The sequence below is a fragment of the Peromyscus californicus genome, unplaced genomic scaffold, assembly GCF_007827085.1.
Source record: "Peromyscus californicus insignis strain IS unplaced genomic scaffold, ASM782708v3 Scaffold_4__1_contigs__length_199733344, whole genome shotgun sequence".
NCBI lineage: Eukaryota > Metazoa > Chordata > Mammalia > Rodentia > Cricetidae > Peromyscus > Peromyscus californicus.
This window is the reverse complement of record NW_026294562.1, coordinates 55058804-55072557: the sequence shown is the minus strand read 5'-3', so window position 1 is coordinate 55072557 and position 13754 is coordinate 55058804. Positions and strand designations below refer to the sequence as shown.

The 13754-nt window shown below is 49.5% G+C and overlaps 2 protein-coding genes across 2 annotated transcripts; both read right to left on the bottom strand.

Moving 5' to 3' along the window:
• Nucleotides 1-614: 614 nt before the first annotated feature.
• Fam89b (family with sequence similarity 89 member B) lies at nt 615-2817 on the bottom strand. The gene is made up of 2 exons (XM_052761272.1): nt 1745-2817; nt 615-1353 (listed from the first exon to the last, which is right to left on the bottom strand). The coding sequence occupies exons 1-2, from the start codon at nt 2033-2035 to the stop codon at nt 1075-1077; spliced, it is 570 nt and encodes a 189-aa protein (XP_052617232.1). The 5' UTR covers nt 2036-2817; the 3' UTR covers nt 615-1074.
• Nucleotides 2803-4256, bottom strand: Znrd2 (zinc ribbon domain containing 2). The gene is made up of 4 exons (XM_052761271.1): nt 4123-4256; nt 3879-4030; nt 3676-3760; nt 2803-3211 (listed from the first exon to the last, which is right to left on the bottom strand). Exons 1-4 carry the CDS (start codon nt 4139-4141, stop codon nt 2865-2867), a joined length of 603 nt encoding a protein of 200 aa, XP_052617231.1. The 5' UTR covers nt 4142-4256; the 3' UTR covers nt 2803-2864.
• Between the last annotated feature and the right edge of the window lie 9498 nt (nt 4257-13754).

The window sequence follows — 13754 nt, the reverse complement described above, 5'->3', positions numbered from 1 at the left end:
CCCTTTGTGTACACCGCTACAAGTCCTTAGTGCTGAGTGGCCCGAGACTGCAACCGACCCCAACTTTCTCCTCTGCGTCTCTAGAAATGGAGCTCTGAGCCCTGCTGCAGTCTCACTTCCAGGGCTTGTCTACAGACAAACTTCACTCCCTTCGGCCTCCACACCCCTCCCTCTCACGACCGCCCCCTACAGCCCACGGGGCACCCACTCCAAGAGTCTTGTAGCTTTCCCCACTCAGGCCAATGGGCCCCTGGGTCGGCCAGATCTGGCCCACCCATTTCCTGTGCCGCTGCAACCCCGCCCCTCACTGGAGGTGGAAAGTTTCTCTCCTCAAGATGGGCGGCTCCTTCCTTCCCGGAAGGCTCAAAGCAAGGGGGAAGGGGATGCTGGGACCCAAAGCTTAGAGGCCAGGGGACAAGACTTGACTGCTGTCATACGCTGCAGAGCCAAGCCCCAGCAGCCTGGAAACCTTCCAACCTTGCCCGGAGAGGGAAGTTTCACACCCTGCGCCCTCTAAACTTTTCACTAGGGGGTCTTGGGCGCCACCTGCCGGCAGCCACACTTGCCAGAAAACACTATTCCCAAACCAGTACCAATCAACCAGGCAGTCAGAATACAATGTTCAAAGTATTTATTTATTTTCTCATCCAGGAACTGACCCCTAAACTTAAGTATCCGGCATAGAGACCTTAGCCTTTCTGGCTTGTGAGTGGCTGCCGGGATAGGTCCTGGAGCCCTTGTCCCAGGCAGTGAAACCCTGGGGCCACAGGTAGGGATGCCCCTGAGCCAGCAGCTCCCAGTCCCAGAGATGCCAACGGGAGTGCAAGACGCTTTGGACCCCACGGTCAGACTAAGGGCTGGCCAAGCTAGGGTGCACACGTGTGGGACAAATGGGAAGCCCAGTGCACTGGGCATTGGCTGCAATCTTGGCCTGAAGGGTATATATATGCCTTGCCCTCCTGAAGTGAAGTGAGGTGGTATTGGTAAAAGAGCAGGCACTGTCGACTAAGGACTTGCTGAAGGGCAAGTTTGGAGCCTTTTGTATGGGTGCATTCCTATCCACACCTCAGCATTTCAGAGGCTGATTTGGAAGGCATCCTGCAACCACTGGTCACGGGCATTGTGTGTCTGGGGCACGGTGAGAGGTGGAGGGTCTGGGGGCAGGCTGGCATCAGGAGGCTCATCATCATCAGACAGGCCGGCATCAGGTGGGTAGGAGCTGTCCGAGTGGAGGGAGGATGACAGGTCCTGGCACAAGCTCAGGTCTTGGCACAGATGCTTGTAGTCCTGGATCGACTCATACAGGCCCCACAGCTGGCACAGCAGGGACATATCCAACTGCCGCAGCCCCACCTGCAGACAACTGACAGTGGGCTGGAGTTGGGGGTCCAGGCCACCCTCAGCCCCCAAACCCAAAGTCCCCACCAGGAGCCACAACCCTATCCAATTTCCTGCACCTTCTTACGTGGAAGTTCTGGGGACAACAGATGGCACTTGCCAACCGTGAAACCTTGAAGCCAATCGCTGGCATTCATTTATACAACGGTGCAACACCGTCCAGCAGGATGAAATCAGGCAAGTTTTTAAAATGCAACAATTGCTACACATTGTTACTATCACAGCTATCCTAAAGCCCTGTGACCGGATGCCTTCTGCTGGCCTGAGACCTAGGACACCCGTCCCAGACTCATCTCTGCCCTTTCCGCAGAGCACACCACCCCTGGTGGGGCGCCCACCTACTCACCATCTCCTTGCGCAGCGCGGCCAGTGCCGAGTCTAGGTTAACCGGGCGGCGTGCGCCTGCTGCAGAGCCCGAGTTGGCAACGCCCGCGGCGTGCCGGGGACCGTCCGGGGCGCGGGCGGCACGGCTCAGCTCGTCGTGGATGCGGCTCCGCTGGCTGTAGACGCGCTCCAGCTCCCTCCACGAGCCCCCACTAGCGTTAAGGAGGCCGCTGAGGCCCCGCGGTAGAGGCGGGAGCCCGGCCAGAGCGCAGCCCGAGGCGCCCGGCGCCTCAGCTGAGGGCAGACCGTTCATGGCCCGGTCGAATTGGACCGCGAGGCCACCTGGACCCCTCCACTGTTTCACTCGGGCTGCGGCCCACAGGCCCTGCTCCCCGTGGCCCAGCCTCCGGAGGGAACCCAGCCGCCGCCCGCAGGCCGCGCTTTGTTCCTTCCCAGACTCCTCGGACTCCGCCTATGCTCCACCCCCCTCCGCATGGGCGGGGCTTCCCTTAACACGGCGATGGCTGTGGGGCCGAGCAACCCACCAAAGAAAGGAGAACGGGAGGGGTGAGGCCGAAAGGGTCAGGAAAGGGTCTTGGGCTGCTCTTTGTGCTGCCTCATTTCTACACAATGTGTTCTACACAATTCCTCTCCCAAGGGAAAGATTCTAAAAGTGTGGGGATGTGGCAGCCAGAGAATGGAGTAAGACTGTGCCTGGCTCTAAAAAGTGCTTCGCTGGGCCGCCCCTCAACATGTCAACATCCCAGTGGGCAATCAAGATGCTCTGAGGGAAGGAAGCAAGCACCAAGGCAACTGAAACTTCAAACAGCACTCAGGTCCAGAAGGTGGAGGAAGGGGTACTGGATCAGACAATACCAGCGGCCCAAGCCTTTGAGGAGGCTGAGGTTACCTCCTTGGAATAAGGTGTCACTTATCCCTCTACCATTTACCCCTTGTCCTGAAGGCAAAAAACTCACCATTCAGGCAGAAAAGGCCATGAAAAGGTAAGATGCCAAAAGAAAAAGCGTGAATAGAGCTGGAGCTCGCATGCACTCCGAACCAAGAAAGCAACAAACCACACAGAGGAATCGCTGTTTTTCTAGAGGGTTTTTCTCAAGGGAACACGGGTTGGAGTAGAGGTCTCAGTGCTGCAGCTGCTTCAGGCTGCACAGGGCCTCAGCACAAGCCCGGATGAGCCCACACAGCTGGACACTAGTCTCCAAGGAGGTGCTAGAGCCCAGCTCCACTGACGCCCAGGTTAGCTTCTGCAGGAGGGCTGTCTGTGTGGAAGCCACCACGTCTGCATTTGGAGGAGCAGCAGGAAGAGGAGGCCCCTGGGCTGCTGCCTTGAGCCCTGCTGCAGCTCCCTCACAGTGCTCTGGGCGGGGTACAGGGGGCTGGGGTGTGGCCCGAGAGCCCGTGGCAGGCTCTGTAGCAGAGGCGAGCTGGTGTTCCCGAGCTTGAGAGAGGGCCGCCTGTGCATTCAGAGCTAAAGGGAGAAAACAGGTGGAACAGTGAGGAGGTCTGCTGCACCGCTGCCCTAAGCCATTTGCCCTTCATTGCCCCTCCCGCGCTTCTGGTGTTCTCCGTGTAAGGCAATCCATCTACATCGAGTTCCTCCTCTTCTTTCTTACACATGCCAGGCAAGCGATGTACCGCTGAGTTGACACCCCGAGCACCAGTTGACTGACAGCTGCCCTGACCTCATTTATGCATCAAATCTGCGCCTGAAGGCTGGGATGTGTGCTCCAGTGGTAGAGCGCTTCCCTGGCATGTGCAAAGCCCAAAGCTGCGCCTCCCCTCGGCACGTGGGGATGGCTTGAGGTAGTCTTTTCCCTCCTCTCTAGGGCTGAAACCAGAAGGCACCTTAATCCCACCGCACGCAGGGGCCTACTATTCCTGCACAACCAACCATCACGGTCCATTCCCCAAAGTGCACAATCGGCCCCTCACCCGGGTTATCTTTATCCACATCTGAGTCGAGCTCCTGACAAGCCACGCAGTAGATTTTCCGCTGTTTATCCTGGAGGAGGATCGTCTGGGGACCAGAAAGCACACGGACACAGGTGAGCCTGAGCGACAGGCTCCACAGAGGAGAGAGCTGAGGAAAGGACGTGCGGCCTAGTCCGAGGCCTCATCCTCGTCACTCGCCTCACCCCGCAGTCCGCGCACGTGTCGCCCAGCATGCGGTAACCACGGAGCAAGTAGTCGCCCATGAGACGGGAGATGCGATCCTGCCGCTCCCGTCGCGCCTGCAGCACCTTCGTCTCAGCTTCAGTGGGAGGCTCCCAGGCGAAATCGTCGACCTCTGGGGAAAAGAGGCACAAGGAGATGGAGTCAGGGCGGAGAGAACGGCCTCCCGCACCCCACGCCCGCGACCCAAGCAACCCGAGCCCTCACCAGCGCCGTTCAAGGCCATGTTGCCGTGGTCACTGTTGGGCTCGCCGGAAGTGACACAATAAGACGCGCCCCCCTCCGGTTCCGCCTCTCACACGTGGTCAATGAAAGCGGAAGTGGCGCACCGGGGCCCATGGGCGTCGCCGTACAGAGGGCGTGGCCGCTGCACATTTGACCCTGACCAGGAGGCGTGGCTCTTAGCTCGAAGTATTGAAGCGGACCGCCGTCTCCCTGGCAACAGTTCGGTACTTGGATGTGGCTTTTGATAGTCTCCTTTTCTGCCTGCCGCAGATAGAGTGGCCCTTTGGTCTGAGAAATACCCACTTCCTTCGCGGTTGTCCTTTTACAGGTGGGTCAGGAGGCAGGCTGGACAGTGGCGTCCGCACTAGAGTCGCCGCAATAAAAGGTCCTCTGCGAGTGTGCAGAACCTCTTTAGGCCTCTCGGACCAGGCTGGCTACACGGGGGACTGCCTGTTTCAACACCCCTACCCATCGGTATGTCGGGTGTCCGTTTGTCTGTCCACCTCTACCAATGCCTAGAACTGGTATAAAGACTACTGTCTTAGGATTACTGTTGCTGGAAACACCATGACAAAAACAACCTGGGGAGGGAAGGGTTTATTTCACTCAGTTCCATATAACAGTCCATCAAAAGCAGTGAGGGTGCCAGGCGGTGGTTCGAGGAGTTGGAGGCCAGCCTGGTCTACAGAGGGAGTTCCAGGACAGTCATGGCTACACAGGAAAACCCTGTCTCGAAACTAAAACCAAAAAAAAAACAAAAAACAAAACAAAACAAAAACCCAGAAAAGGTAGTAAGGGCAGGAACTGAGACCATGGAGGGGTGCTGCTTACTGTCTTGCTCAACCTGTTTTTCTTTAAGATTTTTTTTTTCAATGTATATGAATGCTCTAGCTACATGTACAACTTTATGCCAGAAGAGGGCATCAGCCAATTCTCTTAACCACTGAGCCATCTCTCCGGACCTTCAACCTGCTGTCTTAGAGAACCCAGGACCATCACCCTGGGGGGGGGGGGAGGGGGTGGTACCATCCACAATGGGCTGGGCCTTCCCCCTAATCAATCACTAATTAAGAAAATTATAGGCTGGCCCACAGCCGGATCTTACGGAGGCATTTTGTCAGTCCAGGCTTCCCCCTCTCAAATGACTATAGTTTGTGCCAAGTTGACACAAATCTAGCCAGCATACCTGCAGGAGTATTTTGTCTTAGTGAAAATTGCTGTGCCTGACGCTAGGGTTCCAATTCCAGCTTCAGCTGTGCCTGCCTGTGAGAATGGCTTATACTCATGTCTGGGTGGATTGCAGATAAATTACCATTCCTCCTCATAATTCCGGGTTCTTTGTGAGAGCAACGAGTAATTAAAAAAAAAAAAAAAGAGTCGGGCGGGGTGGTGCATGCCTTTAATCCCAGCACTCAGGAGGCAGAGGCAGGTAGATTTTTGTGAGAAGAAAGAAAAGTGTCATGGTGTAGTAGCTAAGTCATACAGTTTCCCAAATGTGAAATAGAGAATGTCAATAAAGAGAACCCTTCAAAAATGTATGGCTATAGATAATGATGTTTTAAGCTACCTAGAAACTGTGTATCACTTAAGTAGATGCCCATTCTCTGCAGAGACTGTCTTAAATGAGGCTTCTGCTTTCCGTTCACTGCTGGTTGCTCTTCTGAGATTGTCTCCATTTCTGCCTGATCTATCATTGTAGCAAACAGGGAAACATATAGACACAAAGTATACTAAGCTTATGGTGCTCAGGCTACCACTCCATGCCAGACTTGTGGCACTTTCCAGAAGATGACCTTGTGATGAGAGAACCGCAATATATATTGCATTGCCCTTGCCACTCCGGAGAGATGAATGGTTCCTTCGGCTCCCCATTGGCAGGCTATGGTGATAACTCACAGTATTGGGTTGAGTGGTTTTATTTCGGCAACAGTCTGACAACCCTAACCATACCACTGTAGTTCTTGAGATGAACCTATGTCACAGAACATGCCATTTACAGCTAACAGTGGTGGGTCTTTTATCCCAAAAGCCACTGTAATGAGTCTTTTTCTGTTCAGCCAGCTCCCAAAATACTACATGGAGACTTCTTATTAATTATAAAAGCTTGGCCTTAGCTTAGACTTGTTCCACTAGCTCTTATAACTTAAACTAACCTGCTTCTATTAATCTACATTTTACCATGTGGCTTTTTACCTTTCTTTCATTTTATATGACTGACTCCCTCTGTGTCTCGTTGGTGTCTCATTGGCATCTTACTGGCATAATTCTCTAACCTAGATTCCTCCTCTTCTTCCACTCTGTCCCCAGAAATCCCACCTATCTTCCCTGCCTAGCTATTAGCTGTTTAGGGTTTGTCTTTTTTGTTGTTGTTGTTTTGTTTTGTTTTTTGTTTTTGTTTTTGAGATAGGGTTTCTCTGTGTAGCTTTGCGTCTTTCCTGGATCTCGCTCTGTAGACCAGCCTGGCCTCGAACTCACAAAGATCCACCTGGCTCCCAAGTGCTGGAATTCAAGACGTGCGCCACCACCGCCCAGCCTTGTTTTGTTTTTCAAGACAGGGTTTCTCTGTGTAGTTTTTGGTGCCTGTCCTGGATCTCGATCTGTAGACCAGGCTGGCCTCAAACTCACAGAGATCCACCTGGCTCTGCCTCCCGATTGCTGGAACTAAAGGCATCAGCCCCTGCCACTGTCCGGCCTGGCTGTTTAGTTTTTTATTACACCAATAACAGCAATACATCATCACAGTGTACAAATATCCAACAACAAACCATTCAACCATAGCTGATAGTCTGGTGTTCAGCCTGTCATTGCTCTATGATACTGTATAGTCCGGGTGTTCAGCCTGTCATTGCTCTGTGATACTGTATAGTCTGGTGTTCAGCCTGTCATTGCTCTGTGATACTGTATAGTCCGGGTGTTCAGCCTGTCATTGCTCTGTGATACTGTATAGTCTGGTGTTCAGCCTGTCATTGCTCTGTGATACTGTATAGTCTGGTGTTCAGCCTGTCATTGCTCTGTGATACTGTATTGCTGAGTGCTGAAATGACTTCCTCAAATCAACACAGAAAGATTTCTGATTTTTCTCCTCATCCATGTACCTTAGTGAGGAAGCCTCATCACTGCATTTAGCTGTCCCAAGAAAGGGACAATCTCCTCTCAGCCACATCCTTTGTAATGATTATAAAAAGAGACATGTAGCCGGGCGGTGGTGGCGCACGCCTTTAATCCCAGCACTCGGGAGGCAGAGCCAGGTGGATCTCTGTGAGTTCGAGGCCAGCCTGGTCTACAAAGTGAGTTCCAGGAAAGGCGCAAAACTACAGAGAAACCCTGTCTCGAAAAACCAAAAAAAAAAAAAAAAAAAAAAAAAAGAGAGACATGTAGATTTATCTGGAGCAATTTAGAAAATTCCAGGCTTCGAATTTACCATTCCCATGTATGCTGCTTCTTTTGCCTCACAGTGACCCCTGGCCAGTCTGGTTGGCATCATCTCAGGTGGCAGTACGACCCAAAGAGTGCCCAGGAGATTGGAGTTTAATGATGAGCTAGGTACCAGGACTCTCTTGTTGGACCAACATGGGCTCTGGACCATGGCAATAACTGCTGTACTGAGTTTTGTTCCCTTCTGTCTTTGAGTCCCTCAATGGCGGCCCACTTGCAGAGTGGGGCATCTAATAAAAATGCCCTTATCCCTCTCCCACCTGAATCTCCCAGTTGAAATGTCTGGGTTGGGGGTGCTTGGGTCAAATGGTGACGTTCTAATAGGAATATATGAACCAGAGGAAGTTGGATGACTATGAGTTTGAAGCTAGTCTGATCCACAGTAAGTTCCAGGTTAGCCAGGGCTATATGTAGTAAGACACTGTTTCAAGGGGGCGGGGAGAAAGGAATTTGTGGATTTTGTGAGAGAGCAGGGAGAGCAATCACCTTGTTACCAAGAAAGGGATGCCTTAAGAAGATATGGCAGGAAAGACGTAAATGAGCTTTGTGTCCTTAACCCTTTTCCCCAGACCATTCCTTACCAAGGAAAGTACTTTATTCTACTGCTCCTAGAGGTATCAGAAATTCATTAGATTTAACCAGTTTCTGGGCCTGTTGTGCCTCGATAGCTAGTTGATTGGCTGCTGTTCTAAGCAACCTTCCAAGGAGGTGGGAAACAGCAGGGGTTGTCCTCGGAAGGGTCATTTCGGTCAGCTCCAAATCACTGACCAAGGCTGGTGTGGTCATAGACTCGCTAGGCCTTCTTTGTGGATCAGGACCGTCTTTGCAGTTGTCTTCATTTGACTATTTTTATTTTATGTGTATGTGTGTTTTGCATGTGTGCATGACTGTGCCCTATGTGAGTGCTTGATGCCCATGGAGGCCAGAAGAGGGCATCAGATTCCCTGGCACTGGAGTTACAGATGGTTGAGAGCCACCATGTGGGTGCTGGAAAGGAAACGAAGGTCCTTTGGCAAAGCAGCAGGTGCGTTTAACTGATGAGCCCTCTCTTTCATTTACTTTTGGTGATGGGTTCTTACTACATAATCCTGGCTGGCCTAGAACTTGCCATGGAGCCCAGGCTGTCCTCAAACTCAGATTTCCCTTGCCTCTGGAATTAAAGGTATGGGCTACCACACCTGACCCTGCTTTTTCTTGTTCCCTGCAACATGAATTCACCTGACCTTTCTGCTAAACAGGCCAGGAGTTGATGGGACTGAAATAAGGAGTTATACTCGACTTTTGGAGTATGTGAGTGGAACCCAGAACCCTGGATGTGCTAGGCAAGTACTCTACCAGTAAGCTGCATCCCAGCCACTTGATGGTGTGTCTTCTTTAGAGCAGGCATTGAGCTAAGTGCTTCTCAGGAAAGTATCTCAGTTAATTTTGTTGCCAGGGTCTGGTATTTCTCAGGATCAGCTGTAACTCATTATGGAATGGAGACTGACTTTGAACTTTGGGTCCCCCTGCCTCCACCTCTCAAGTGCGAGGATCACAGGTGTGCACCACCATGCCTTGTCTATCCTTCTTAATTCTCTGGAGGACACTGAGTTAGGTCATATCATTTCCACTTGCCGATAAGGAAACTGAGGCTTGGGGTAGATAAGCTGTTTCCATGGTCACCTGGCTGGGATGGTCCATGCCTCCATTCTGAGAACTGTGCTCCTCTAGTTCTCATCAACAGCCTTTTCCTGCATGTGAAGAGGGAGAGGAATGGTGCAGCAGAGGAGAACTGGGGTGTGGTTCAGCTTCAGTTCATCCAGTGTGAAGAGGCCTGGGGTGTGACTCAGCTTCAGTTCATCCAGTGTGAAGAGGACTGGGGTGTGACTCAGCTTCAGTTCATCCAGTGTGGAGAGGACTGGGGTGTGGTTCAGCTTCAGTTCATCCAGTGTGAAGAGGCCTGGGGTGTGGCTCAGCTTCAGTTCTTCCAGTGTGAAGAGGACTGGGAGTGTAGCTCAGCTGGGAAGAACTTGCTGAGGATGCTAAGGCTCTGAGTCCAATCCACAGTTCATTTCATTTCATCATCAAATCTTAGCAGTGTTCATTATTTTAGTAGCCACAGTAAGTGATACATCTGAGCTAGCCATGGTAGCATGCATCTGTAATCCCAGCATTCAGGAGGCTAAGGCAGGAGGATTGCTTTGAGTTCAAAGCCAATCAGATACATTATGAAACTCTAGCTCAAAATATAAAAATCTGCTGGGAATGTGGCTCAATGGTAGCTTGCTTGCCTATTATGTTCAAAGGCCTGGGTTTGACCCCTAGTACCACCAAAAAACATCACCAACAGAGAATGGCAGGCACATTTAGTGTACCATCTTTGGAGAGAGATCTTCAGGACTGAGTTGTCTCCCTGCAGGCCCCTGTAATGTCATCCTTTTTCTTTAGATTTGATGAGCAGCCAGGTGTGGTGGCACATGCCTTCAATCCCAGCACTCGGAAGTGAGAGGCAGGGGGATCTCTGTGAGTTCAAGACCAGCCTGGGGTACATAGTGAGTTTCAGGACAGCCAGGACTATGTAAAGAGACCCTGCTTCAAAAAAAAAAAATGATGTGATGAACAGTCCCCATCTCTGTCACCCCCACACCATCCCCAGAACCATGTCTTTCCTCACAGTCTAGAAGCTTCCCAGAGACAAAGCCAGGCATGTGTCAGTCCTATTGAATTGTCCAATACCACCCAGCTCATTGTAGCTCCTAGAGCCAGATAAAAATACAGAAATAACATATGCCCAGCTCTAGCTAACATGAATATTAACAGAGATATTAATTCACTGATCTCTGTTGAAAACTGAGGAAAGTGGGTGGAACTCACAAGTTTAATCCCAGCACATGAGAGGCAGAAGCATGTGGATCTCTGAGTTTGAGGCCAGCCTGGTCTACAGATTGAAACCCAGACAACCAGAGCTGCACAGAGAAACCTGTCTCAAAAAATTGAAAAAAAAAAATAAACAAAACTGAGGAAGCAGAGGCGTGGAGAACCTGAAGGATTTTTCTAATTGACACACCTGGCCCCATGCAGCCAGGATAACGAAGGCTGTAGCCTCGGTGGTTGGCTTTCTCCTTGACTCTCCTGTCTTCATCTCTCTCTAGCCAGTCCTTACAGGCATCAGGAGTCTACACACCAAGGGTTCCAGTCATGTCCCCATGGTGGCCTGTGTAACCTTAGTCAAATCCCTTGCCTTCTCTTAGCTCAAGAAGTTGAGTAATCCACACATTCTCTGAACCCGGTTCTGTGCTGCTGCTTCATCTTGTTGACCTGTGAGTCCCACCCACCTATCTTCAGGACATTTGTGGGGTTTCCCTTCTCATTCTTCATTCTAGAATCATGAGTAACCTTAAAATCAGGCATGCTCTGTTTGGTTTCTGCAGCTAACTCACTGGGTAACCTGAGTCAAATTGTTTCACCTTTCAGAGATTTTCCCCTGTGCATTGTCACTGAATGGATGAAGTGACTGAACTACCTAGCTGTGTATATTGTAAGTGACAGATGGTCTCGTCACTCTTCATGTAGTCAGTCAACAAACCACAGCACCCATGGTTGTCTATCATCGCTCTGGGATCTGGAGACAAAGCTGCGCCTTCTTTAGAGGGTGGGGAGACAGACAATGAGCAAGTGAACATGCCGATCCTGAAAGGTTTCAGGGTTGGAAGTGAACTCACGTAGCGTGTGTGATGTGTTGGATCCCAGCGCTTCACGAGCCTGGTGTGGTGAGTGCAAGCCCAGCACTGGGGAGGTGGAGATAGGGTAGAAGTCACCCTTGACTACACCTGCAGATAGGGTAGAGGTCACCCTCGGCTACACCTGCAGATAGGGTAGAGGTCACCCTCCGCTACACCTGCAGATAGGGTAGAGGTCACCCTCCGCTACACCTGCAGTTTGAGGCCAGAGACTCTAAAAACAAGAGGCAGCCGGGTGATGGTGGCCCACACCTTTAGTCCCAGCAGTTAGGAGGCAGATGCAGCCAGATATCTAAGTTCCAAGAAAGCCAGGGCTGCACAGAGAAAAAATGTCTCAAAAAAACAAAAAGTACACTTGCTTCTCTTGCAAAAGACCCAGGTTCAGTTCTCAGCACCCACATAGCACTCACAACCATCTGTAGCTCCAGTGATCCAATGCCCTCTTCTAGCCTCTGAAAGTACCAGGTATGCACATGGCGCACAGACATACACACAGATACAACATGCACACAAATAAAAATAAACAAACATAGCCAAGCATGGTGGTGCATGCATTTAATCCCAGCACTTGGGAGGCAGAGGCACATAGATCTCTGTGAGTTCAAGGCCAGCCAGGGCTACATAGTGAGACCCTGTCTCCAAATAAATTTTTACAATTTATTTACTTTTTTTTTTTTTTTTTTTTTTTGGAGACAAGGTTTCTTTTTGTAGCCTTGGCTGTCTGGAACTAGCTCTGTAGACCAGGCTGGCCTCGAACTCACAGAGATCCGCCTGCCTCTGCCTCCTGAGTGCTGGGATTAAAGGCATGCACCACTACCACCTGGCAAAAGTATTTCTTAAAAAAAAAAATAGGTGGACAGCCATCCTGAGGATGACAGCTGAAGTTATTGCTGGTCTCCACTGGCAAGTGAACACACATATACCCGTTCACCCCCACAAGTTCCCTGCATATACACAGAAGTACACAGACATATACACAGAAGTACACAGACATATACACAGAAGTACACAGACATATACACAGAAGTACACAGACATATACACAGAAGTACACAGACATATACACAGAAGTACACAGACATATACACAGAAGTACACAGACATATACACAGAAGTACACAGACATATACACAGAAGTACACAGACATATACACAGAAGTACACAGACATATACACAGAAGTACACAGACATATACACAGAAGTACACAGACATATACACAGAAGTACACAGACATATACACAGAAGTACACAGACATATACACAGAAGTACACAGACATATACACAGAAGTACACAGACATATACACAGAAGTACACAGACATATACACAGAAGTACACAGACATATACACAGAAGTACACAGACATATACACAGAAGTACACAGACATATACACAGAAGTACACAGACATATACACAGAAGTACACAGACATATACACAGAAGTACACAGACATATACACAGAAGTACACAGACATATACACAGAAGTACACAGACATATACACAGAAGTACACAGACATATACACAGAAGTACACAGACATATACACAGAAGTACACAGACATATACACAGAAGTACACAGACATATACACAGAAGTACACAGACATATACACAGAAGTACACAGACATATACACAGAAGTACACAGACATATACACAGAAGTACACAGACATATACACAGAAGTACACAGACATATACACAGAAGTACACAGACATATACACAGAAGTACACAGACATATACACAGAAGTACACAGACATATACACAGCAGTACACAGACATATACACAGAAGTACACAGACATATACACAGCAGTACACAGACATATACACAGCAGTACACAGACATATACACAGAAGTACACAGACATATACACAGAAGTACACAGACATATACACAGAAGTACACAGACATATACACAGAAGTACACAGACATATACACAGAAGTACACAGACATATACACAGAAGTACACAGACATATACACAGAAGTACACAGACATATACACAGAAGTACACAGACATATACACAGAAGTACACAGACATATACACAGAAGTACACAGACATATACACAGAAGTACACAGACATATACACAGAAGTACACAGACATATACACAGAAGTACACAGACATATACACAGAAGTACACAGACATATACACAGAAGTACACAGACATATACACAGAAGTACACAGACATATACACAGAAGTACACAGACATATACACAGAAGTACACAGACATATACACAGAAGTACACAGACATATACACAGAAGTACACAGACATATACACAGAAGTACACAGACATATACACAGAAGTACACAGACATATACACAGAAGTACACAGACATATACACAGAAGTACACAGACATATACACAGAAGTACACAGACATATACACAGAAGTACACAGACATATACACAGAAGTACACAGACATATACACAGAAGTAC